At 48.1% G+C, this 25,450-nt stretch overlaps 1 protein-coding gene and 1 long non-coding RNA gene across 2 annotated transcripts in view; one reads left to right on the plus strand and one right to left on the minus strand.

Moving 5' to 3' along the window:
• The window catches only part of Ptprm (protein tyrosine phosphatase, receptor type, M), a gene marked incomplete at its 5' end in the record, with an annotated part of 513,011 nt that overhangs the window by 46,280 nt on the left and 441,281 nt on the right, over positions 1 to 25,450 (minus strand). The window contains 1 exon segment of the mRNA XM_005372618.2: positions 9,522 to 9,619. Coding sequence (XP_005372675.2) covers positions 9,522 to 9,619 — 98 coding nt within the window.
• LOC102030136 lies at positions 18,964 to 20,468 on the plus strand. Its single transcript, XR_259023.1, has 3 exons — positions 18,964 to 18,995; positions 19,627 to 19,812; positions 20,290 to 20,468. It is a non-coding gene; the product is annotated as an uncharacterized LOC102030136 (long non-coding RNA).

The following is a 25,450-nucleotide window of genomic DNA, read 5'->3' on the forward strand; positions in this document are numbered from 1 at the left end:
GGCAGGGGACACAGGGCAGTGGGTTCAGCTCTAGCTCTTGTCTCTCTGCCCCTATACACGTGGCAGGCACCACCAGAAAAAGTTCCGAGGTGCAGAATTCTGAGGTCTCCAGCTAATTGTATCATACTCTTCCTTGTTGATTTGCTGACTACCTGTGAAACTAAAGTAGTTTTACTGTTGTCACTTTGTGACTCTGAAAGACGTTGCAGGCCAACTCCTGAAATTGCTCCCCAGATTGCTTTGCCCTCTGTTTGGTCCGATCTTCCTTGGTGGCCCCAGGACTTGCTTGGCCAGGTAACCCAAGCCTTGGGGACAAGCAGGACAGGTCTAGGCCACCTGAGCAGGTCCAGGAAACAGGGAAGAGGAAGGGATGCTGTGTTCAAGCAAGGGCGCCATCTACTGCATCTCTGCACACGGCTCAGGATGGGGTGTGCCTGCGCTTGCAAAGTGGGGACACTGATGTTCCCTGCTCCTGTGCAGAGCAGAGCCAGGACGAGGGCTAGCGCAGCTGAGACTGTCCCACATCAGCCCGATGGCAGGGGCCAAGAGGCCACAGCTGAGCACGGCTGGGCAGGTTGTGCCGGTGATCCTTTGGCTGTGCTGGAAAAGCTCTCTGCTGTGATGCACCGGCCCCAGGCGACGTGTCCACCTGTCCTTTTAGACACTGCAAGGACACGGAGGCAGGTGACCGCCCAGCTGCACACCTGGACCATGGCAGACCAAGGGAGAGGGGACAGAGTGAGACAACAGGAGCCAAGGTGTGGCCAGTCACATGGCAGACAGGCAAGCAGCGGCCCCAGATGGAAGCAAGATCTCCAGACTGGCCACTGTGGCAGAGCAGTGAGTGTGTGGCTTGGCAGAGGTGACAGAAGTAGGTGCCAGGTAAGGCGTCCCGGGGCTCCATGGAAGAGTGGTGAGGAGCTGATCTGCACACAGCTCACCATCCCGGGGAGCCTGGGGAGTGAGCTGGGAGAAGCACTTGTTATTCAGACCTGCAGATTCACTTTGATCCTGTAATATCCGGCTGCTGCAGCGACAGGCGGGGTAGCGGGCACAGGGGCGCCAGATGAGTTATAGCACATCAAGAACCGCCTCCGAACCTGGCATGTAATTCATCAATATTTGAAAAGGGGGACTTCTATTTTATTTTTTTAAAGGGACATAATGGATTAGGCCGAACTAACAAGAATTACATACAAAAGGGTTAATTGGGTGGGTTAAGTATAGGTCTATTTCAGTCAGATCAAACAGAGCTCCGGCGAGTTCTGCTCACATCATAATGAACCCGGGATAAATAAGGGATGACTTTAAATTCAAGCTGTTCTCCCATAGTAGAAACCAAGGGCGCAGCGGACAGATTCCCTCGCAGGAAACAGCTGCTGTGCTCCAGCTTCCGGGTCCTGTTGTCATGCCCCTTCCCATGCCCCTATTCCCTCACCAAGTGTGGTGGATGTGTCCCCCCACCTTGGGACTCCCGGAGGCCATCACGCGGCCTTGGTCAGCAAAGCCTATGGCCTGGCATATGCGGGCAGTGTGGTCACCGAGGGGGTCTTGTCTCTTTATCCTTGGACTGTGAAGGTCTCCAAGGGTCCTCTTTTCTATTTTCTGGACTAAAGCTGGTGGAGAGGTCACCTACGAGTCCTGTGTTGCTTAGCGACAGGGACAGTTCTGAGAATGGGGTTACATGATGTCACCACTGTGCACACACCAGGGCGTGTCCCGACACACAGCTGCACGGTGCAGGCTGCTCCACGCCGCGGCTGCATGGTGAGGTCTGCGGCTCCTACGCTGCACACCTGTGAGGACTGCAGGCGGCTGCAACACAGCCACAAGCATTTTGTATCTGAACAGATCGATCATGGGAAAGGAGCAGCACACACACCAGTTATGGGAGCTTCCGGCTCCACCCTGCTCTTACAGGACCTCTGTGTGTGCGGTCTGAATGTCCCTAGAGCACTGCCCAACCGTGCTGTGCTTTAACTATTCACACACAGCAGAGAGAAGGCCCACAGGAGAGGTAAACAAGGATTCCAGAGGCTTGGGCTTCCTCAGGGACAGCAGCAGAGATACAGGAGGTGGGGGTAGGGTATGAGGCTGCCGCTGCCCTCCGTCCACGCCATTCATTTCATTCACCGTGAAGACTCATGTAGGTCAGGCAGGGAGAGCTCGAACTGCTGCTGTTTCCACCAGAGGGGAGAGCCCTTTGGAAACCAAGGCAGGGATGTGTGGCACAGAAGTGCATGTGCGCACATACACGTATGCCATGTCATACAGCACGTGTGGGAGAGAGAGACCTTGCGTCAGGTCCAGGGAGTGTGACTGTTGTGAAAGACCAAGTCTGGTCACCCACACAGGACACTGGGAGGGAGAGAAAGGGCAGCCTTAAACACTGATCTTCTTGCACGCACGTGTGCATACGCAAGTGCATTTACAAGTATATTTACTGGCAGAAACTGTCAGAATAAAGCTCTTCCCCCATGGACGGTGGGGTTAGTATTTCAGATATGAAGTTCTATGTAAAGCCTCGTGGATTTCAGTTAGAAACACAGCACTTAGTATTTAATCTGAAACACTTAACAAACCTTCTGTGAGATGGAAGAATAAAGGTTTGTGGTTTCCTCTTGGCACTACTCTGAGAGCATGTGCTTTCTTTTTGTCTCCTATTTTTTAAAATCACCAGGCAATTGAACTGTCAATGAAATGTTTCCTAGTTAAACAACTCTGTTTGGCAACTGTATCCATCCCTGCATTTCCTATACTGTAGTTTGCCTTCCAAGAAAGCAGATTTGTTTTCCAAAGTGGACTGACGGACATGCAGTGACTGCTCTGTAAAATAACTCTCTCTTCCAGGCGCATAGGTGTCCCTTGGTCCCCGCAACACAGTGAGCGCGTGCAGGTATCTTTAGAAAGTGGCTTCTCCACTTCCCCCAGGGAGCTTGGTGGCTCCCAGTGTGGGACAGACAGTGGATGATGTCATGATGCCGGGGTGACCGGAAGTTGGTGGATTGGAAAGGCCATGGCATGACTCAGATGGAACCCACACGGTTTGTCAGGGCTCTGGGATGGATACACAATGAAGCTCACCTTTGAGCGGAGAGAGGGAGGCAGCAGGGGGCGGGGTCTGGGAAGGAAGGACAGGCTGAATTCCTGACTTGCTCTGTGGGAGTCGTGGAGGGCATAGGAGGGGATGATTAGTGTGCCTTAGCAATCCAGGTGGGAGGGAAGGCTTGCTCCAGCTTCATGTACTGGTTGAAATGGTGATGGAAGATGGAAGTGGGATTGTGTCGAATATGCATAAACAGATCAAAGACTAACGTTTTAATTACTCAAGTCACAAAATGTCAGCCTTAAAATATCAAGCTCATGTAGAAAGATCTACGGAAGGGGACAGTCCTGAGAGTTGAAAGGAAAATTTCAGCAATGTCTATAAAACAACTGGACTCTCTCCTTTCATACCTGAGTTTGACGTCTTGGAACCTGTTGAGGGGTTTTATGCAGGAAATCATTACTAGGATTCTGTACTGGTAGATGCTGTCAAAATTATTCTTGTTAGTAAGTAGTATTTCCACATCTTACAAAAGGACAGCCTTGCCTCTCTCTGGTATCTTCTCCTGATTCAGATTTCAAAGCTGCTGCAGAAAAACATGTTCTCTGCTGCAGTAATGGGGGCCCTTGGAATCTTGATATATCTTCCTTGTATGTGAATCTGGAAGTGAACTTGGATGTCTAGTTAAAGTCTTTTAGTGAGAAATACGTGGAAATGAATTCTAGGTCAGCTTCTTAGGGTAGGTAATAACGCTGAAAGTACCTTCCAGTGGCTCCCCTAAGCCACCTCTGTTGGATGCCACAGAGGCTAACAGTTCTCTCTGGTCCTCACTTCTCTTAGCTTGGAAACACTCGATCATCTGTGATCAGAACTCTTCACGATGACTCACCAATAATTTTCCTAAATGACTGTGAGACCTCATATGGATTTTTTAATAAACAGTCACATTCTAATGAGGTCTTCATAAAACTGACTAAATATGTTTAGAAATCATTAGCTTAAATTACCGGTGCAAAAATCTCCTTTGGGAGTCCTGCAGATTTGGTTATGAGACTTCTGGCAGATGGATTAGTTCAGTGGCATGACAGAGGTTTTGATTCTCCGTGCAAGCGGTCTAAATGGGAATGCCTGGGAAACAGGCGATTGGACAGAAAGTGAAATGTCCCTCCGGTGGGCTCATTAAAGAGGGAAACAATCACAACGCATTCCAGTGCCATTTAAATGCCAGGTGTGCATCTGCTGGCAGGTGCCAGGAAAGCTGAGAAGGGTCCCTTCCCACAACACACGGGCTGCGAGGGGCCGCCCTGTGGTGACAAGGAAGTCTTAGAGAATGACAGCTCTTGGCAGAGGTACCAGGGACCCTGCTGGAGGGGAGGGCCACGTCTCTGTTTCCTGCACCAGGTGCAGGGACGGAGAAGGCCTCCCAGTGGTTCCAACACGGGCAATTAAAGCCACCTGATGCAGACTGCTGCAGGGCAGGAGTGGGGTGGCAGCGCCCAGCTCTGCCTTAATGAATTGGCAGCGGGGCTGTGTCAACAAACACACATCCACCGGCTCATGCCTAATTCATGAAGGCTGCACCACGTGTGGGAGACGTGTTAAGGAGGCAGCGGCGCCCTTAAAAACCATGTCATCTTGATTTCTTGGGGGGTTTGTTGTTGTCTTCAAGCATGGAAAATGGGGAGCATGTGCAGGACTAGCAATGGTAAGCAGGAGAGGGGCTCTTCCCAGGGGGATCCGACCTCCTGTCCAAGCTCCCCGGTCATGCCAGCTGTTTCCAGGACAGATGCCACGAGTGTCACTGCTTATTCTGGACACACGAACCTGAAGAATTTGCAAGGAGTTAAGAAAAAATGAGCTCATCTGGCCCATGGTTACTGAGTTGTAAAAATCTTTGGACAAAGAGTTATGAAAAAAAGATTAATAGAAACCCGGGGACCCCCTTCTCTTTTTGGGTACCCCCTGTTGGCCAGGTCTCCAGGGTGATTTGTCAGGAGGTGATTCTATCATGGGAAGCTGTGAAGGGACAAAGCCAGGTGTCTGACAGGCAACAGTGACCATGGCTGCAGCATCTTTTTAGTTATTTTCCTGGAACGAAACCCAGTTCTCTGCAAAATTGCCATGTCCAAGGGACAGTGGGCTTTAGTGTATTATTATTATTACTATTATTATTTCTTTTTACTGAGGTAATTTTCCAGCACAATCTTCTCTTGACCTGTCAACTGAAGACTCTGCTGTCTCTATCATTCCTTAAAGTAAAATGATTGATCATATAAAAATAACTTCTTAAGTTTCTGAGTCTGGATATAGCATAGTCTGGAATTTCAATGATGCAAAACATTCATACACGCTTTGTTTTTAAAAATGCAGTAGTTATTATCTTAGCAATTTTCTACTTTTCAAGTTTACCTCAGGATGGTCTTGAGAGTGAGGTCTGGTGCAGATGTGAATGAGGTGATGAACTGGGTCCGGGAATGTGGTTACCATGCAAATCCAAAGGCAACGCGCACACAATCTCCGGAGCGCCCCGCCCGTGGGCTGTAGGATCCCCACTGTGCTGATGGGTGGGTGGAGGATTCACAAGTGAAGGCACATTTCGGGGAAGGAACACCGTATGTGATGAACAGGGGGAACACGTAGCTTGGTGACAATGCAGTCAGCCCCATGCCCAGCAGCTCTGCAGCGCTGTACTGAAAGTGGGTTCCTGTGTTGGTTCTGGGGCATCGCTGGGTGCTGGGCACAGCACAGAGGGAGGCCAGAGGGCGGCCAGAGCAGAGAGGGTGGCCAGAGGGAGGCTGTCTCTTCCCAAATGTGCACCATTCTTGAGGAGTTGACCCCCGCAGAAGAAGGTGCATTATTTTAGGGGTGAGGATAATTAGGATAATTACACACATCGCTGCAGGTCTTGCGTTTGTCAGTGGGAATGCAAAGGTTACATCTGTACGTATGTCTCCTCCCAGTGAGCGGGCACTTCGTTAACCACCCAGCATGTGGAAACCCACTCAGTCTTTCCAAGAACCCCACGGAGCAGGTTATGGACTACATGTCTGCATACCCCAAATTCAAATGTTGACGATATAAAGCCCAGATGGAGTGCCGAGGAAATAACAAGGGTAAATGAGGTCACACGGGTGAGGCCCTGATCTACTGATTAGTGTCCTAAGGAGACACCCCAGAGAGTCCCTCTCTCTCCCGACTCCTTCACAGGAAGGAGGCAGCCATGTGAAAGAGAGGAAGCAAGCCCACCCGGGACCCTGAGCCCGATCAGACTTGACCTGTGCTCTGCAGCCTCTGCCACATCTGTGGTTGAGGCCTCAGCTGGCGTACCTTGTGATGGCAGCCCCCGCTGGCACACGCCGTGGCACAAGCGTACTGCCACTCCTGGAAGCAGTGGGAGAGGCCCCTCTAGGCTGGCCACATGGTGAGCATCTGCCACACAGGCCCTGAGCCAGCTCACCTGCCTCCCACCGGGTTCCTGGCAGACAGGAAATTGCAAGGCAGAAGCGGGTTTGATATGTTCAGTCCATAAAATAGTGCTTTGTAAGTTTTTGCACCTTACATAAGGCACCACTGTAATCTGACATATCAGTTTAATTGGTATAGCCTTTCCACTAGGGAAAATTTCACATGGAAACACAGTTTCTAATCTTTTTCTTAATGTATGGGGCTTTTGGTATTTTCAAAACATTCCTTTAACGTCTGAAACATTTTCTTATGTATGTTTTCTGTATAAGTTTTGAAGCTTTGATACAAAGACAGACTCTTGTCGGGTCTGTATGTGTAACCAAATGACCTAGCTCACTTGCTCACAAAGCTCACATGTTCCTCAAGAATTACGTGTCTTTCCACTTTTGCCTGCAGTCAACACTGGAGTGCTGTTTTGATCGCTTAGTCCATTTATCTCTTCTTATCAATTTGTGGCACCTATAACTCTCCCTTTCCTTTTTATTGGTGTTCTTAGGACAGGGTTCTGCTGTGCAGTTCAGGCTGGCCTTAAACTTGTTATGTGGCCCAGGATGGCCTCAAACCTGCAGTGATCCTCCTGCCTCAGCGTCCTGAGTGCTGGGATTATAGATGTGTGCCATTATGCCTGGCTCAAACTTTCTTTTTTCTTATAGCCCTTGAATAGCCCTTGAGTGGTATTGATTTCAAGGTGGGTCTAGCCTTATAAAATAAACTAGAGGAGCACTCTTTTTCTAGCCTTTTAGAATAATTTTTATAAAATTTACATAATGTATATTTACATTTTATGTATTTATAAAATTCATGAGATTCCAAGTATTTGTAGCATTTGTAAAATTTGATGATTTATTTCTTTACTAATTGTCACCTATAAGTATATTAGGGCCTAGTATATAAGCATGGGTCAATTTTTAACTATATTTCAATTTTTAAATGATTATTATTTAGTCAGAATTTCTGTTTCTTTTGGAAAGAAAACAACATTTTCCTAGAAAAGTAGCTAGTTTATTACATGCATTGTAATTCTTTCTATTCTGTTATGATAGAAAGTATCTTACTTCTAACACTGGCTATATGTGGTTTTCTTCCTCTCACTTCTGATCTATTACCAGAGGTTTGTCTATTTCATTCATTTTTCCATGAAACCAGGTTTATATTGTGTTGACCTGTCTTACTGCTTTCTGGTACATTTCTGCTCTGATATTTACTGTTTCCTTTCTTCTTTCTTAGGCTTTACTCTATTCTTCTTCCTTCCTGAGTTAGACGTTCAATCTCCCTTCTTTAATGACAGTGCCCCCGCGGTGGGCACTGAAATGCACAGCCACGAGGCCCTCCGGTGGCTTCTCAGTGGATGCGCACACAGCCTAGGCACAGTCTCCCGCATGCTTTAAACCCTCTCTAGCTCAGCTATAAAATACCTAACGTGGTGTAAATAGCTGTCATGCCGTGTTGCTCAGGGGACAATGACAACGCAAAAAGTAAAAGTCTGTCCACGTTCAGTACAGATCTACTTTTTTTTTGGTACTGAGGACTGAATACGGGCATTCATACTAAGCTATTTCCCCAGTCCTTTTTAATTTTTAATTTTGAAACAATGTTTTGCTAACCTGCCCAGGCTGGGTTCAAATTTGCAGTCCTCCTGTGTCAGCCTTCCAGCAGACTCTATTCCCCGCCAAATATCTTCAATCCAGAGGTGGCTGAATTCCCGGATGTGGTACCCACAGACACAGCGGGCTGACTGTATCCGGCGCTGGACGGTCGGCAGCCCTGAGTATTTTCTGATTTATATTAGGTGTTTGACTCTGACTGTCCACCCCTTGTGGTTTTCTTGAGACTACTGCACGGGCGCAAGACACTATCTTCTGTCCTCTGTGGGCTTTCCATCCCACATCCAGGGTCAGGCTGAAGGAAGCCCCCGCCCCTACGCAGGACACAGAGCCCCGGCTACTCTGAGGATGGCCGCCCTTCCCTTCTCTCTGATGGTGGCCTCTCACCTGACCTCTGGTCTGGGAGCCTGTGTTCTCCAGGGCTATGCTGCATGTTTTAAACATACATATGCATGCAACCTACATGCACATTAAAATACATACTCATAGTTGGTATGGAATTTCTAGCCATTTTTGGGGGCTTGTTAGATCTGTGTCTCGGCTAGCCGTTTAAGTGTCTTCCAGTTTCTGAGCAGCTTCATATACAAGAACGCAAATGTCTCCCTCCCTCGTTTATACCTCCGGGTCCTCTTGGAGGTTGTTCAGAGACAACCCCTTCGCAGCTCCTGCCTCAGTATCACAATTCCAGGCTAACCTGTAGCTGCCTTTACCGAGGGTGATGCTCCCCATACCGACTTGCGTATGAAGTACTGCCTTGGGTTCTACGCTTGAGCGTAACCATGGAACCGGGCCTGTGATAGAGAAGGCACTGGGGCTTTCTCCTTTTGGAATAACCCCTAGCACACTGCTGCTGGGATGACAACAGCTCATTTCTTGGCTAAACACAAACAGCGCTCAGAATGGCCACTCCAGAGCCAGCAGTGTGAGATTCTGGTGCGGCTTCCCACTCCCATTTCACAGTGGGAAAGCTGAGGCCCAGGACATCCCCACGTGACAGCAGATACTGGCGCTCTGACCCGAGGGCAGCTGCCCGTGCTGCCCACCGCTGCTGGAGCCCATTTCCCCGGGGTGGGGAACACAGGCGTGTCTAACACGGTGCCCGTGGAGTTTCGACACTTGAGCTCCAGCACTCAGGCTCGGAAGTGTTTTCGTTGCTCAACAGAGCCCCGAAAAAAGGGCTTTTAAACCCTGAGTGCTCTTCCTGTGTGTTGCCATCAAAACGAATGAAAGCAATTGGGGCTATGTTTACTGCTAATTTTTAAGCGAGTGCAGCAAGTGACGGGGGAGCGGGGCAGTTAGTGCTTTCTGGAGTGTGCATCAGACTTCAGGAGCTTGGCTCAGGCCTCCCTTCCTGCTACCAACGAGCCCAGGGCCGGGGTCGTGTGTGCCAGATGGCGGCAGCTTACCCTTCCCACCTCCACCAGGTTGGTCACCATGATGATGCTCGCCGTGTTCTCGTGCCATACCATCCTCCAGAAGTCAGAGATGGTCTCCTGCATCGGCCCTGCAGCGAGAGAAAGGACACTTGGCTTTTCTCGGGGAACTTTTCAACCAGAGACCTTCCGGGACTCGCAAATACACCAACGGACACCACGCACAGGTCCCTCACTGGTGCAGCGACCCGGCTCCCTGCGGCTAGGCTGGAAGGTGCTCTTTCTAGAACAGCACCCACAGCAACCTCAGATCCTCGTGGCCGGGTCTCCTCGCCACGTCGTGTTATCCGCATCTGCACTCTCTTCACCCCTCTTAAACTACCACCGTGAAAGAAAGCTATTTCTCCATCATTCAGCTATTTATCTCCATAATACTCCAGAGTGAAATTTTAAAAAATGGATAACATTACTCTTCCTGCTAACAATTGGCAGATATCCCAGGGAAGTGGTACAGAGAATGAAATGAGCCTCCATAGGAAAAATGGCCTTTTCTTCTGTTTAATATTTTTCTTATTCAGTGCCATCTGTCAAATTAATCCATTTTTTTCCGCCTGACTTTCTAAAGTGAGAGAGAAGTGAAGAGTTTTAAGCAGTTCCACTTCTCACTGAACATAAAGATTCCTGGTAGAACGTAGCTGGGAACCAACTTCCTTAGCATCTGAAAGCTCTTTCCTGTGGCTCTGGAATGAAAGGTAAGGGGGAAAATACGTATCACAAATGCCAGTGATGTTGACATCCAGGGGAGATTTGAAATTTAAAATTTCCTTTCACACAGATTAAAAAACCCACCCAAAACCAAAGTCTACTTTATGTCCTCTTTGAGGGTGCGAATGGCAAAGATGAGCAGAAATGCAAGGAAGTAGGAGAAATGGACTTCAAAGGTGTGGAGCAACCGGCGATGCACACAGGACCCTGGGGGGTTCAGGCCCATGCAGAATCAGCTCCTGTACTGTGGTACTCTGACAGTCCCTGTTCCTGGACTTGCAGCCGAATTCCAGAATTGCAGATCTGCTTCTGCCTGCTCCCTGGCTTGTGAGGTGGGGCCAGTGACTTTAGCCCCAGCAGGCCTCTGTGTCTTCCTTCCGCTGTCGATGGGATAGCGCGCTGGCTTATCTGGAGGATTCCTGGAATCACCGTACATGCACCTGTCTTATAGCAGCCCAGTGATGGGAGAAGAGAAGGATGTTTAGAGACACCCATCTGCGGTCTGGACGCTGAGCCACGGCACATACCCCAGGGACTCCTCCACCACCCCGCTCCCCTTAACCCCTGAGCGCAGGTTCTTGTGCATTTCTGCTCCACTCCTCCAGAGCACACACTTCCTCTCCTCCTGAGAAAGCTGAGGTGTGAGTCTAATCCCAGTCTGAGTCTAATCCTTTGGGGAGTGGGCAAGCACCCCACTTCCCATGAAGCTGTGCTGGCTACTGCAACCCCTTCCTTGGGCTGAGTGCTGCTGTCCTGATGTGGCGGGCGAAGACTTCAGGGACTGTCATCTAAGGTCACGGTGGGGACTCACCACCAACAGATTCCAGCAGTCCCATTTCCAGGGGGGCCTCTTCATTGTGTCTTCAGCCGCCTGTTACTTATTCGCAAGGCAAGGACCGTGCTGAGTCCTCTCGACAACCATGCAGCCTTCCCAGGGTGACCCTGGTTGCGCAGGGGCAGCCTTCCCCAGGTCCACAGGCCTGGGCCACCTTCTCGGATACGTCTAGGTGTGGATCTGATGGAGACAGGGAGTGGGCGGTGTTCCAGGACGTGGCTCGAGTCTCCTCTGGGGGGAACTTCCCGAGTGCCTGCGTGATGCCTCGCACACAGCAGGGCCTCCACAACTGGATGGATGAATGGATGGATGGACGAATGAGTCTGCATGCATGTGTGTAAACCATCTGATTAAGACATTCCATCAACTGTAGGTTAAGTATTAGTAACAGTAACACACAGTGTTGGTGTGGTCCCCTTCTCGGCTTGTATTTCTAAAGTTATCTGCAGCAGCTTGGGAACCCAGCACCTTGCTCCTTCCCCATTCAGGAAAGGGAGCGTCTTGGCAGGGGTCTCCTCAGAGCCAGCGTGCTTATCATCACTCATCCCCTGGGTGCAGCCTTGGACCTGTGGCTCCCAGCCGACTCACTCGCAGATGGCTGTCCCAAGTCCCCAACCCCAAGCTTGGCTTCACTTCCTCGCTCCACTGGGCCCATTCCTCTGGGTACCAGGAGTGCCATCCTCCTCCAGGAGACCGAATTCACTGGCCTGGGTGGGGTGAGCCTGGGTGCGTCTGCGGATTTCTGGTGCTGGACAACATCAGGGTGAGGGTTCCACCTTCTAACCCCATTGTTCTGTGATCTGCTCAGGAGCTGTCCGCATGAGTTTCTACAGATCTGTTTTGAACCTGCTGAGCGGTCTAAATGTGTGCTCCAGCCCTCTGAGTCCGGGAATCTCATTTCTCTGGCAGGGAGAAGGAATTTGCTCACCTATTGCCACCCAGGAACAAAGCCAGCCACTGCCCTCACCACTGAGCGGCAGGGAGGTGGGCCGGGGTTTTTAATATTCACACAGCTCAATTTGCATTGTCTTTAAAATAAAGGGTGCTCACAGGCATTAATGGCTCACTTGGGGGATGACATATACTTCCCTCTTCCTATTTTCTTACCCACTGACCTGAACTGAAAATGAAGATTAGGACAGAAGAATGAATGAGGCAAGGTTCTTCTCATGGCTACAATCAGGCACCTGCATCCAGAAGCAGCAAAGCAATGTGATGCTCAGGTCTCAAACCAAAACGGAACACTGACTATTCCAAATTGATGCCAAAATGAAAGACAGTAGAACTGGAGGGCGTTCCCTCCCCACGGGGCGCTTTGGCCTCATTCCTTCTGCCTCTGGCTGCTTGGCGGGAGGGGGATGGGTGTCTCTGCATTTGAAGCATGGCCAGGGGTGTCCACAGTGGGTGGCAGAGATTCTTAGCTGATGATTCAAGATATTTTTCTGAGGGTTCAAGCATATCTTGTTTCAGTTTTTCTCTTTTGGAGGGTGGAAATGGAGGAAGGTTGGCACCAAATATAGTGTAAGGTTTTTAATGTAGAATTTGTCAGATTATATTTTGCTTTCTTCTCTTCAATGCTGCCTTAGTTACTTTCTTGTCACTGAAGCACAATACCTGACACCCACAAGTTAAGCGAGAGGTTTATTTCAATTCACAGTTTGTAGAGGTTTCAGTCCATGGCCGGCTGGCTTTAAGGCAGGGTGGAATGGCAGAGTAGAAACAGTCCATGGCATGGTGGCAGGAAGCAGAAAGAGATCAAGGGAGGAGGAGGGAGACAGACCCTTCCAGGCCACACCCCCAGTGACACGCCTCCTCTCACCAGGCTTCACCTCCCAACATCAAGTTTAACTATGAACTCATTAGTCAGCTAAACCACTGCTGAGTATCCACCTCCTTGACTGCACTGCCTCCGCAAAGCCCCACCTATGAGTGTATGAGGCTTTGGGGAGACAGCTAGACAGAAACCATAATTTAAGGTGTGGAAATTTCATGCCACCAAGCCAGTAGTACATTCCATTTCCTTCACAACAGTCAGCACACACAGACCTCTGCTGCAAAGGAAACATGCAGGGCAGCCATTCATGGCCACCAGGCCTTGGAAGGACATCAACAAAAAAGGGGCAGAAGGAACTAACTCTCAAGAAAAAAGATGAAATGTAATTAAGAGCATAAGGGAAAAGAATTCAAGGATGGACTCTTTTGTGCACAAGGAGTCCTCCAGTTCGTGATAAGAGAGAGATTAACATTGTGATCTGAAACCTTGATAGATGCCTCCTTGTACTGCTTCTTTTCACATTCGAATTTCTGTGTGGTGTGTTTGTGTCAGTTAAAGCTGCAGGAAAGTCAAGGTCCTTTGAAAGCTTGTAGCAGCACATTCAAATTTTTCTTCTCTTTTTAAAGTAATGCACAATGCCCGTTGGTGTTACATTACCCACAGAATAAAATCTAACATCTTTTGAGCGGTTTTGACTTGCCAGATCCTGCTCGACGCACTTCATGTGTATCATCTCGTTGAACCGAAACCTCGACATCCTGTCAAGTAGGTACCACTGTTCTCCTCCACTCCATAGAAAGCACAGCGAGACAGGCACAGAAAGGTTACGTTAGTGGTCCAAGGTCATGGAGCACACTAGGGCAAAGCGATAGACATGGGGCCCTCATGTGCAGAGACAGAGGAGTTTGTAAAGCTTGTGGGTTCAGACCTGAGCAGAAGACAATAGATATTAAACAACACAATTGAAAAAGATCAGCCACATTTATAGGGGTGGCTGGTGGCCTGACAGACCCTGAGATGGGGACATGCACTGCACAAAGTTCAACAGATGTGGACTCAGCCTCTAGCTGACTGGTATCATCAGCAGCTGGGGGTGAAGGGAGGGGCCGGGACCTGTCCATGGCCAGCCAAGAGGACGGAAAACACAGCGCAGCTATCACAAGGCCAAGTTCCAGGCTCCCACTGAATGTCCTGCATGTTCCACATCGAAGAGATGGACCCTTAAAAAGCCTGCACAGGTGTGAATGCCAGGGATGGCTCTCCAGGCTGGTGGAGACCAGCAGCAGAAATGTCCGAGCAGGGCAGGTCTGGATCCCTGGGACACTAAAAATGTGGCTCAGGTGGCAGTGAGATGAGACCAGGAGAGGGAGCAGTCCGGCGTACAAGGACCAGCCCTGAGCTGGGCTTGCTCATCCGGCCAGGGCAGGGTGGGACCCTGGGGACTCAGGTGGGATTCAGCCCTGGCCAGGGCACCAGGCACCAGGAAGGGTGGGCTTGCGTCTGCCCTGGCTGGGGAGGCAGGGTGGAAATCAAGGGAGACACCTGTTCCTAGGGCTGTGCCATCAAAGAAGCCAAGGGGTCTGGGAGAAAGTGAGGGGGACCCAGGACCAGCACAGAGAAAAGTAAATGAGGCACAAGTGTAGATACCCCACAAGCTGGTGCTGTGAACCGTGCTGTGTGCGGTTTCACCTGTCCACTGTTGCAAACGTCTGAGGCAGGAGCCACCTGGTGAGCGATGGGCCCGGAAGGTGAAGTGACTTTGCTAGGGCTGCGTGGGAGCAAAGCCAGGTTCCAAGCCAGGCCACTGCGCTACGGTGATCTTATTCCAGAATGAAGCAAATGATGCCACTCCCAAAAGGCTGCGATGTGGCTGGAGATACTGGCCTGGGAGCTGGAGAAGGGGGTGTGTAACACAGTCACAGCAAGTGGCAGAAGGGCAGACAGGCGAGGAGGGACCCTAAGGTGACAGAGCTGCAAAGGAACCAGGGTCTGTCCTTGGGGCTCTGGCCTGGGCTCGGCTGGGTCCAGTTCTTTGGCCTAAAGTTCAGTGTCCAAATCGGAGACCACCGGAGCTACTCTGCAGATGTGGGAAGGGATGAGCCTGAGATTTATGCATTCATTTTAAAGCTCTTGCTACATACATAAATGTGGCCCTAAATTTTTGATCCATTATTGCTACTGTTGCTGCTGGCGATAATCTATAATAAGTATTATAAAGCCGGTTATTTGGCAGAGAATTAGACAGCCCTTCGGTGGTTTCTGAGTAAGTTTTTATTACAGAACTTGATGTGATTTTTCAGTATGATACTGCCATAACAGCTACGTCCATAATTTCACATTTAGTACCTTTTCATTTTTGGAGGCATGAAATGTAAAAGGTAAGATCTGCTGCTGTGCTTTCCAGACGCAAGCGGTATCGGTGACACAGAAATCAGCTGGCTTCTGCATTAATCATCGTTCACATCACTTATTCGACGGACGCATTTGCTCTCCCCTGAGGCTACCTACATTAAAACTGTGGGATTTTTATGAATACTTTTTGGTTTGAGCTGCACAAAAAGAAAAGCAAAGCTGAGGTGACTTGGTACGTGGGATGTGATCTGCTCATTTTCCTAAATCGGTAAGAACATCCCAAGAAAATGAGCACTGAAAAGAAACAATAAGTCCCGCTAATGAGTGAGAAACAGCGCACTGGGAAGTGCCCTATACTGGAGGAGAAAACTTGGGGATATTTTATTTTGCTCAAATGCGGAACTAGAGCTGGGAATGTGTTCACACAGAGTTTTCTAAGGTAGCTCTCAGGCGAAGCCCTCTGTAGGCCCAGAATTACAGGGTTAGCGTTGTTCACCTGTCCGCTGGAATATTAACTGGTGACAGTCAAAGAAGAGAAAATTGGCACTGGAGGTAAAATAACACACACACCCCCCAAAACCAAAAAAACCCCACCACACGCCCTTTCTTAAGAAGTATCGTCAAAAGTAAAGACTCATAGAATGATGTCCGAGGTGCTTTCAGGTGTAAATGTCACTGGTCCCCACACAAGGACAAGCCCCCTCTGCTGCTGCAGAACCTTTCCCCCCGCCCGAGTCTCCCCTTCACCTGTACACCGGGTGGCAGGTGCTTGGTTCTTCACCCCATTTTTTCTGGACAGGTCAGCTAGGAGCTCCTCTTACACTGCCCGAGGCAGGCTCCCCTTTCTGCCACCGCCTGTCACCTCTGCTCTGGCCACACAAGGCCAGGTGAGGTTTCCATTTCACACACCCCCTCCCCGAAATTCTCTCCTCAGACCTGGGAGAAGGATGCCCACCGCTGCTGCGCGCGTATTCGTGGCATCCTCTCCACCATGGGCTCCATGGATCCGTCTCCGCCCACACCTTCACATCATGGGGCCCCTGCCTGACACTACAAAGTGCGACTGAGCGCATCGATGCACATCCTGCCCAGAAGCACTGAGGAGTCTGGAAATCTCCTCACTTCACTGAGCCCTTCACCACGATCTCTTTTCCTGGTTAATAATCCAACTGTCATATTATTCATACATTCAATCAGAAATAATTATAAAATAGTTTAAAGTGCAAAAAGCACAGTTACACATGCATATTATTTTGTATTAATACATTTAATCAATAGCCATGTCATTCCTAAAACATACAAGAAGCCTAGTGTTCCTGTCTTACAAGTTACTATTATGTTGTGTCTTAGATCCGATATGGGCTTATTCCACCATGATTAGTCATTAACTCCTCCCTCCCCATATATTTTTCTATACTTTCATGGTTTTCCTGAGTGTAGTAGGACACAGTTCATGTATTGTCACACTACTATTATGTCTCAAGCCATATCACAAACAGATGAAAAAGTAGCGTTTTAAGAAAATAAGTTGAAAACAAATGACTTAAACATTCTGGTACTTTCTTCCTTTCCCTTATCCAGAACTCCAAGTTCTTTAAACAAAAACAAAACAAAACAAAAATGAATGAAAATAGTAGCTGCGAGAGCTAAATTTTCAAATGAGGTTTTTTTCCTCTTAAAAGTTACATTTTCAAATAATTTGAATGAAGCATTTCAAAGTAAAAATTTACAAGGTCACCCATAAATCCTGAAAATAACTTTGGACACATACATATTTATCTCTCATCATTTAGATGGATACATATAGTAATAAAATCTCAGATAAAGATTTTAAAATACTCATTTAGAAAATAACTCAGTTGTTATATCACTCATGGAATATGATGTTTTAAATTATATTCATGATTTTATTTAAAAAAATCTTATCTACAAAAATGCTGGCTGGCCAGGCGTAGTGGTACAAACCTGTAATTCCAGCACTTGGGAAGCTGAGGCAGAAGGACTGCTGGGAGTTTGAGGCCAGCCTGGGCTACAAAGTGAGTTCAAGCCCAGCCTGAACTCCATAGTGAAACCTTGTCTCAAAAAGCCAAAAAAAAGGGAAGAGAATAAAAAAAGCTACCATTCCAACTCAAAGGGTTCTGCAAGGTGACACAAATGTTCTACATATTAAGATACATTTAAAAAAACCACTTCTGTTTGTAAAAGAGAAGCAGAATAAGATCAATCTGATTGTGTTGCTAGGACATGTGCTTTAAAAACTTGTTAATATGTCATTGCTGAAAGTTCTTACTATCCACTTTGCTTATGTGGCATGAGAAGGGAGACTTTGGGTGTGGCAGAAGCCAACCTGCAAGCACGCAAGCCAGGCCACGGTGCGTCACTAAGGTAATGTCTGTATTTCACTCCCTATGTGTAAATGGGAGATTTTCTGGGAATTTTTTTTTTTTTTTTGTAAAGAATACAACAATGCATCATTTAAAAAAAAAATCACTTTTAAAAGAGCACCATGTCACCACAGTATCACTTTAAAAAGAACAGGAAGTTCTACAGTGCGTCCAATAGCCATTAGCACCCACAGCCCCTCCCCAGGGGGCAGGCCGCCCTGGCTGCGTAGGTATTTCAGTGTGTGACAGTGATCTCAGGAGTGGCCTGCGGGGACTTCTAGCTTCTCAGCCCACTGACCACATTTAGGTACCTGGTCACCCTCCAGGCAAGGAGAGGGTGGTGCCTGCGGAGGCTGCCCACCCAGACGGATAGGCTGCCGGAGCGGGCCGTGGCCACAGCCTCCCTCCACCTCCCTCCTGCTCTCCCTCTGCTCCTGTTTTTACTGTTCTCTATCACAGAAGATTATGTCTTAGCAGGGTGTTGTTCTCCAGTGGCTTCTGAGTCTTCCAAAGCTACTCTGAAACATCCCTGTGCAGTTCTGCTCCCAGACACTGCTTGGGATAAGGCTGCGAGGGGGCTCTGGTGAGCGTTCAGCCTCGTGCTGTGCTCACTCTGATGGAGCCCCATCAGCCTTTGGGATAACCAAGCCTGGCCTGTGTCGGCCAGACTTCAGAACCGCAGCAAAACTTGTCTCCCAGCATAGGGTACAGCTCACTGCCTTTCCAAGCCATGCTTACCAAGTTCACAATGATGGCGACCTCTGCACAGTAGAAGGGTGTGCAGGATGTTGGTGAAAACCTAGGTTTTCCCCTTGGATATATCCTTCTGGAAGGAGGTATTAACAGGTGCAGAATGTTTTAGCTTGTCTGTAACTATATGGATAAACAGTACATTTTGATAAAAGCCTAAACTGTCTCTGCTACTGAGAGATGTGTCTTTAGAATCTGTAAGACCAGAACGATAGCTGTGAGAATCGTAGCTAAATTGATTGACAGGTTTCCTGCGGAGCTGGTCCCGTGGCCTGGGTCATCTAACTCTGCCCATTTTCCCTCAGGATGGAAGTCTTGGCCTCCTTACTAAATATGTTTACACACAGGAAGACTTTTAGGGTCTAGACTCGAAGATCCTATTGTGACATTGCATAAGCAGAGGGATACTTATGAGTGAAGTCCATACATGGGCTAATCCCTAACATGACTTGCACTCACAACTGAAATGTTTCAAAGTGTTTCTGGAAATCTCATCTACTTAAGCCAGCCATTACCTGTGTTTTGTTCTGTGTGGACTACATTCAGCCCTGTTTCACAAGCACCCCTCTGTGACATCACACAAGCATCAGCTTGCAGTGACACCAGTGTTTGGGACCTAAAGGCTTCTGCTGTTCTTGAGCAGGAAGGTAGGTTGAGGCAGGCAAGCAAATCAGCTGTGAGTGTGAGGCTAACGTTTAGGTCTCCCCTGAGAGAGTCGGGTGGAGGGTGGGTAGTGCGTGGTGACAATCTGCTCCACAATGCAGAGATAGAGTCGCTGCTTCTGCAGGGACCTTTAATCCCCAATCCCTGGCTCAGGCTGTGTGACAGTGTGCAGTGGGGTAGGGGAAAGCTGGAACCTCGGGAGGGAGGCATGTAACAGGTATCTGTGTCCAGCCCAAGAGCCTCGCTCTGGCGGCAGCTTGGAGTGCTCGTCAGCCTTGGTTTCCAAAGAGAACTCAGCCTTAGCCGGGGACCTGTGCATGCTGGGAAGACGAGAACAGAAAGAAGGCGATCAAGGGGAAAAGAGAATGGCAGCTTGTGGGATGGAGGCTTGAGCAACCCAAAGGACCTGGCTGCCTTCTGCCAAGGAGAAAAAGTAGAGGGGAAAACCTCTATTCACACGCTTCGGGGGCTGCTGCTGGAGAAACAAAAGCTTTCATTAGTCTCTATCTTCTTTAATTAAGCTTCCCTCAGTACACAAGTGGGACCCTCTTTTATTTAAGAGAAAAAAGGATAAATCTAATAACTGAATAAAATAGAGATAAATTGGCTCCCCAGACGCGGGCCGGCACGAGCAACCGTGGACGTTCAATGGCAGCCCAGGGCAGCAGCACCAGCAACTTTCCAGGAGCAAACTTCCAAGTGAGAAGACAGGAAACTGAAGTAACTCATAACAGCAAGAAACTTCCCGAAGTGCCCGCTGCCTGGGCAGACCTGTGCACACCTGCGCCCACGGTGAAAAGGGTAAGGGCAGGTGCTTCACGGTCTACGCTGGGTCTCACTTCTCACCCGGCACACGGAAACTTGTCAGGGAGGGCTGTCTCATACGCACCCCCACGCTGTAATCCCGGGTCACTGCTGTGTCTCCCACCCAGGTGCAGCCTGGCACGCGGTAGGTACACAGAAACAGCTTAGTGTGGGACAAACCAAGTCACAAAGCAATGACTTTGTTGGAGGGGCCACAGTGCTGGAGGCCCAGGGAGCCATCAGGGACCGTACATGAGAATTCAGTTTCAGCACTACTCTCTCCCAGGACTGAACTTGGAAGACGTGGGCCTCTCTGTCTCCATCTCTCCCTCTTTCTCTCTCTCTCTGCTGAACAAAAGACCCCTTAGGAGACTCAGTCTGTGTGATCATATTGGTTTTCTCCTAAGCTGAGTATTGCATACACTCTATAATAAACTATGAATGTTAGTCCATACACTGTACTTTCACATGCAGGATTCATGTCAACATACGTGAAGATCATTTAGATCAATTTCCACTCTAAGTGACAACTATTTCAACTACAAAACAAAGAAGCTAGACCACGAGAGTTTTAAAAAGATCTACAGCTTTCAACTTCACCTGAGGTACAGGTCTAAATTCCTGTTAAAGAGTTAAAAGCAAATTGTTTTAGCTCTCACAGGTAAGTGAGATCTTGCAGTGCTGTCTCTTTGTGCCTGACTTATTTCACTTAACATGATGTTCTCTTAGGATATCGATGAGGTTGTGCATGCAAAGATTTCTTCTTTTTGTTACAACTGACTGGCATTCATTGTGTGTATATATGCACCACAGCTTTAAAATCCACTCATATTGATGGACGCTTAGGCTGTTTCAGTATCCTTACTACTGTGGCTCATGCCTTAACAAACATGTATTATATATTTAAAACAGCTAAAAGATAGGATTTTAAATGTTCTCAGCATGAAGAATGAACACTTGGGAGTGGTGGTACGCTACTTACTCTGATTTGACTGTTCCACAATGAATACGTGTATTGAAACATACACTATATCCCACAAAACACTTCAAAATAGGGTAAAATGTAACAAATTGAAAAAAAAAGCGAAGTGTTTGTTTTAAGACAACCTAAGAGTGGGCACCTGCTTAACACCAGGACAGCATCTGTCTTTAAATTGTTTTGCGCCAGTTTAGGTTCTGCTGTCTGGAGGACACATGTCTGCATACGGCACCCCAAACAGCAGAGGTGGATTTGAATCGACACGATCTGATTTTGGCTTCAGGTTTTTTATTTTGCGGTACTGGGTATTGGACTCAGGGCCTTGTGCACACTAGGCAAGTGCTCTACCACTGAGCTACATCCCTAGCACCCCCGATTCATCTTTTAATCTGCAAGCTTTCCTTAGATGTCCTTACTGCCAAGAAGCGTGTATAGGAGCAAAGGGCTGAGAGGCCTCTATGAAACTGACCATTTGAAAAACTGTTAAGTAAAATCAGACACATACATTTAAATATGGTATGGTTTCTCTTCTATGAGAAATCCAAAATTAAAAAAAAAAATTGAACAAAATGAAAGACAGATAGTAGCACACAGGAAGATTGATCTTTTGCAAGTGGGAAGGGGACCAGGGGAGGGAGGGAAGGAGCAGGGGGAAAGGGAAGAAGAAAAAAGAATGAAGATGTGTTCTGTACATGTCCCTACTCGCCAGGAGGAATATAATCATTATATATCACAAACACGGACTAATAGAGAAAAACGGGCTGGTATCTTTGGAAATTAACCCAATGAAGAGAAGTTATTGATTAAAGGAAGTTTCTGGGTGCGCTGTCTATTGGTTCATTCTCTCGAGCAAAGCCACAGATGGGTGGGGAGATGCAGGCGGGCCTTGCCCAACGCGGTCCTGGTGGCTGGAAGCCTTTGCCTGTGCAGAAACCACACTTCCCCAAAGCCTCCCTATTTAATGTTGGAACTGGAGAATACTCCATTTCACTTGGTGCCAGTCTCAAACAGGACACAAGTGAATCCAAAGCATCACTACAACCCATAGACAATGCAGGGACCGCTTAGCCGGAAGGAACAATGAGCTGCCATAGAATTTGCTCTAAGTGCGAGCCACATTAGTGCTGCAAGGATGGATAAAAACGTTGTTTACGAAGGCTGAGATTTTGATTTAAAAAAAACAGTTCTTTCAACTCTACTGAGAAATAATTTCAAGTGTTCATCTCCATCTGGAGGCCAGAACGCAGCAGACAAAAGCTTCTTTATAGAGCGTGTCGAACTCACATCAGTGCCCGAGAACTCTCAGCTCTGAGAACAGCTTGCCCGGGAAAGCGAAGCGAACTATTCAGAGCACTGTTATTTACTGCTCCAGAGGTCTGGAGGGGGATTTGGAGCTGGAAAAGTGTAAACCATATTTATCTTTCTGAAAATCTTTATTAAAATTGTCCACAGCACACACAGTGCGTGGGAGAGCAACAACAGACAGAATCCAGTTGCTGGAGCGCTTTCCACTGCGGAGCACGGGCTGCAGCTCTGCGAAGGCATCTGCTATAAACCCGCACTCTCTACTTCGACTATTTCCATCGTAATATTTGCCTTTAGCTGCAAGTCTCTGGAGGAAACTGATCTGGGTTTCTCTTCTTCAAATTATGGATGAAGTCGAATGGTGGTCAGAATTGATTCTGTCGGGCGCATGGGGGTATTTCTACAAACAGGGTCAAAGCAGAGCTAAACCACATCAGTTTAACTAGACAGACTATCTCTAAGGACAGGGCCTTGATTTACTGGTAGTGGTAGGAAATGTCATTTAAATAGGTGTTGATCAGCACTGCATCGCAGAGACGAGTAGTCACAAATGTTGGTGATGATACCAAAATAGTTCCAGGGAAGCAGAGGCTTCATGAGGCAAACATAAGGTATCCCTTCCGAGTGGCTGGAGCTCTGCTGGAACTCCCAGTGCACGCACTTGCTCCCTCCTGCACCTCCCTCATCCTCGTCTCCCTATGGTGCATCTCCATCGTGCCGGCTGCCTACCAGGCAGCTGGTACCTATTACTGAATCAGTGAATGAACTGGGCCACCCCTTCTTCCAACGCCCTGGTCCTGAAGCAGCCTCTGCCCGGCCTTTTCTTCTTTAGCTGGCTGCAGACACAGCAGGCCCCGACAGCGGGCTCAGTTCTGCCTGATGGGTAGCTCTATTTCTCATTGCACAGGATGATCAGTATCTTGCTTTCTCTATCCATTCCCACAGTCCCACCAGTGGGACTCGACGGTCTCAAATATGGCCCTAGCATGGGGGTCTTAGCATCAAAGGCAGATGGGGAGAAGATCAGCGGTGCATGACCAGTGCCTGTCTGAAGCAGCTCTGCTGTCCCTCAAAAGGAGCGTAGCTCACAAGTGCATGGTGTTCTCTCCATGCCAAGCACTGCTACACACACACACACACACACACACACACACACACACACAGAGAGAGATTAATTTACCCCCAATAGCAGTACCCCCAATAGCAGTACAATGATTGGTGATGAGACCTGACACCGGAACTGCACAGCTGGTAGTGAACACAGCTCTGTGCTTCCTAGGCCTGTGACTCTGAGCAGGTTGTTGTATTGCAAGTCTCTCTACCTCGGTTTTCTCATCTATAACCTGACAACAAGCACTTTTCTGATCCTCTATATTCATGGTGAAGGTGAGTTACGATACAGTACAATACAATGAATGCATGTAGTATATGTATGACAATCTGGCACTCAGGAAGCACTGTCCTGGTTAGGATTACTATTTATCAAATGCCAGACTCCACTTTCACGTAGAAGGCCCAGACACCCACTCTATGGTGTGCATGAGTCTGGACTCTGGTCTTCTGCTCACAGGTGCTGTTTCTGGCAAACCCTCCTCTTGGCACGTGAGCATCAGTGATGCGACCTGCTCCTCCAGTTTCTTGTTATTGAGAAAGAACATTTTATAATAGAAATGCTAAAACTGTTGAAAAGTGAGTGATTGCTAAACCTTTGGGAACAAATGGAAAATAATAACAAACAGGCAAGAAAACTTGGGCTGTGACAAACAGGCAAACCCAGGCCTCGACCGGGCCCGGCTCAAACTATTCAAAAGTCAAATACTACTGCGGGGTCCCTCAGTAAAAACTTCAGCGAGTAAACATTTTAGTAATAATCTCCTAAAAATAGTACAATTTTTGAGGCTCTCAAAAATGCACTTCATATAGTCATAGAAAATGAAATCTCTGACTTTTTTCTAACCCCTAAGAAGTATGCATTATTATTATCATTATTATTTTCGGTGCCGGGGATTGAGCCCAGGGCCTCAACACTGACATACTTCCACAGCTCTTTGTTTCATTTTTATTTTGAGACAAGGTGTTGCTAAGTGGCTCAAGCTGGACTTGAACTTTCGCTCCTCCTGTGCCACCTTTCACAGTGTGGGGACTGAAGGCAGGCACCGCTGTGCCTGGCTCGAAGCATGGCTTTTTTTGGTTTTGTTTTCTGAAAGGCAGGTTAGGGCTGTGTTTTCCATTTTACCCCCAAACAGCTTTAAGTTTCTGGCCCAGGTGAAGTTTTTAACCTGAGTTCTATGGGACAGGAGGTAATTCCTGAATGGGCCTGGGTGCGTGTATGTCCATGAACCACCTGAAAGTCTACAAAATGTAGTACACATGGTACATATGAAATTCTGTTTGTGGGGACAGGATCTCTAGATTCTGCCAGCTGCTGGAAGAGGTTTGCTGTCTCCCAGAGGCGGGGGACCACTGGGCTGGAGCATTCAAGGCCAGACAGGCCCACAGTGAATGTGGTACAGGGGTCTCCGTGTCCCCATGTGGCACCTCAGAATGCTGTTATGGCTCCCAAGAGTGTTGCACAGTGACCCACAAACTCAGGAAACTCTGCGTAGCAAGATCCAGGCTAAGACCAGAAGCCCAGATGGGCACAGTGCTATCAAACTGGCCCTGTGCAGAAGCAACAAGGGGTGAAGTGGCACCTGACCCCAGGAGGACTACAGGGTGTGAACCTGAAGTTAGGACATTTAGGACCATTTTAATGAAGAGGTATTTTTCCGTATGACTGCACCACAGAAAATAGGCTTTTAAAAAATTGTTCTATAGGGAGAAGTGTCATAACTCAGAAGGAAGGGGCTGTGTCCCAGAATCATTTTAGTAGAGATTATCTGTGTTTTTTGAGGGTTGAGCATACAGCAGACAGGACCTAGAGCCTGGCTTGAGCCTTCTGCTACGGGACCTGCAGTGCCCATGCGGCTCTGGAAAAGGCTTGCTTAGAGCAGGGACAGCACAGGGATGCAGCTGGAGAGAAGGGAGAACTTATTTTTTTTCTTGGTGTGGGGCCTCAAACCTGGGTCTGGCACATGCTAGGTAAGTGCTCTACCACTGAGCTACACCCCAGCTCTGAGGGCCGACTTGGACTGTTTCGTAGCACAGTAGGATAATTATGGCTGACAGTGGCCAGACTCTTTAAAATAGCTACTAGGGAGGATTTTAAATGTACCGAACGTAAAGAAATGATAGATATCCGAGGTGACAGATTTGCCAACTACCCTGATCTGAACACTTCACTCTGCATGCATGTATTGAAATCTCTTGCTATATGCTATACATGCCTACAATTACTATGCCTCAACTAAA

The sequence above is a fragment of the Chinchilla lanigera genome, unplaced genomic scaffold, assembly GCF_000276665.1.
Source record: "Chinchilla lanigera isolate Chin_1 unplaced genomic scaffold, ChiLan1.0 scaffold00001, whole genome shotgun sequence".
Taxonomy (NCBI): Eukaryota; Metazoa; Chordata; class Mammalia; order Rodentia; family Chinchillidae; genus Chinchilla; species Chinchilla lanigera.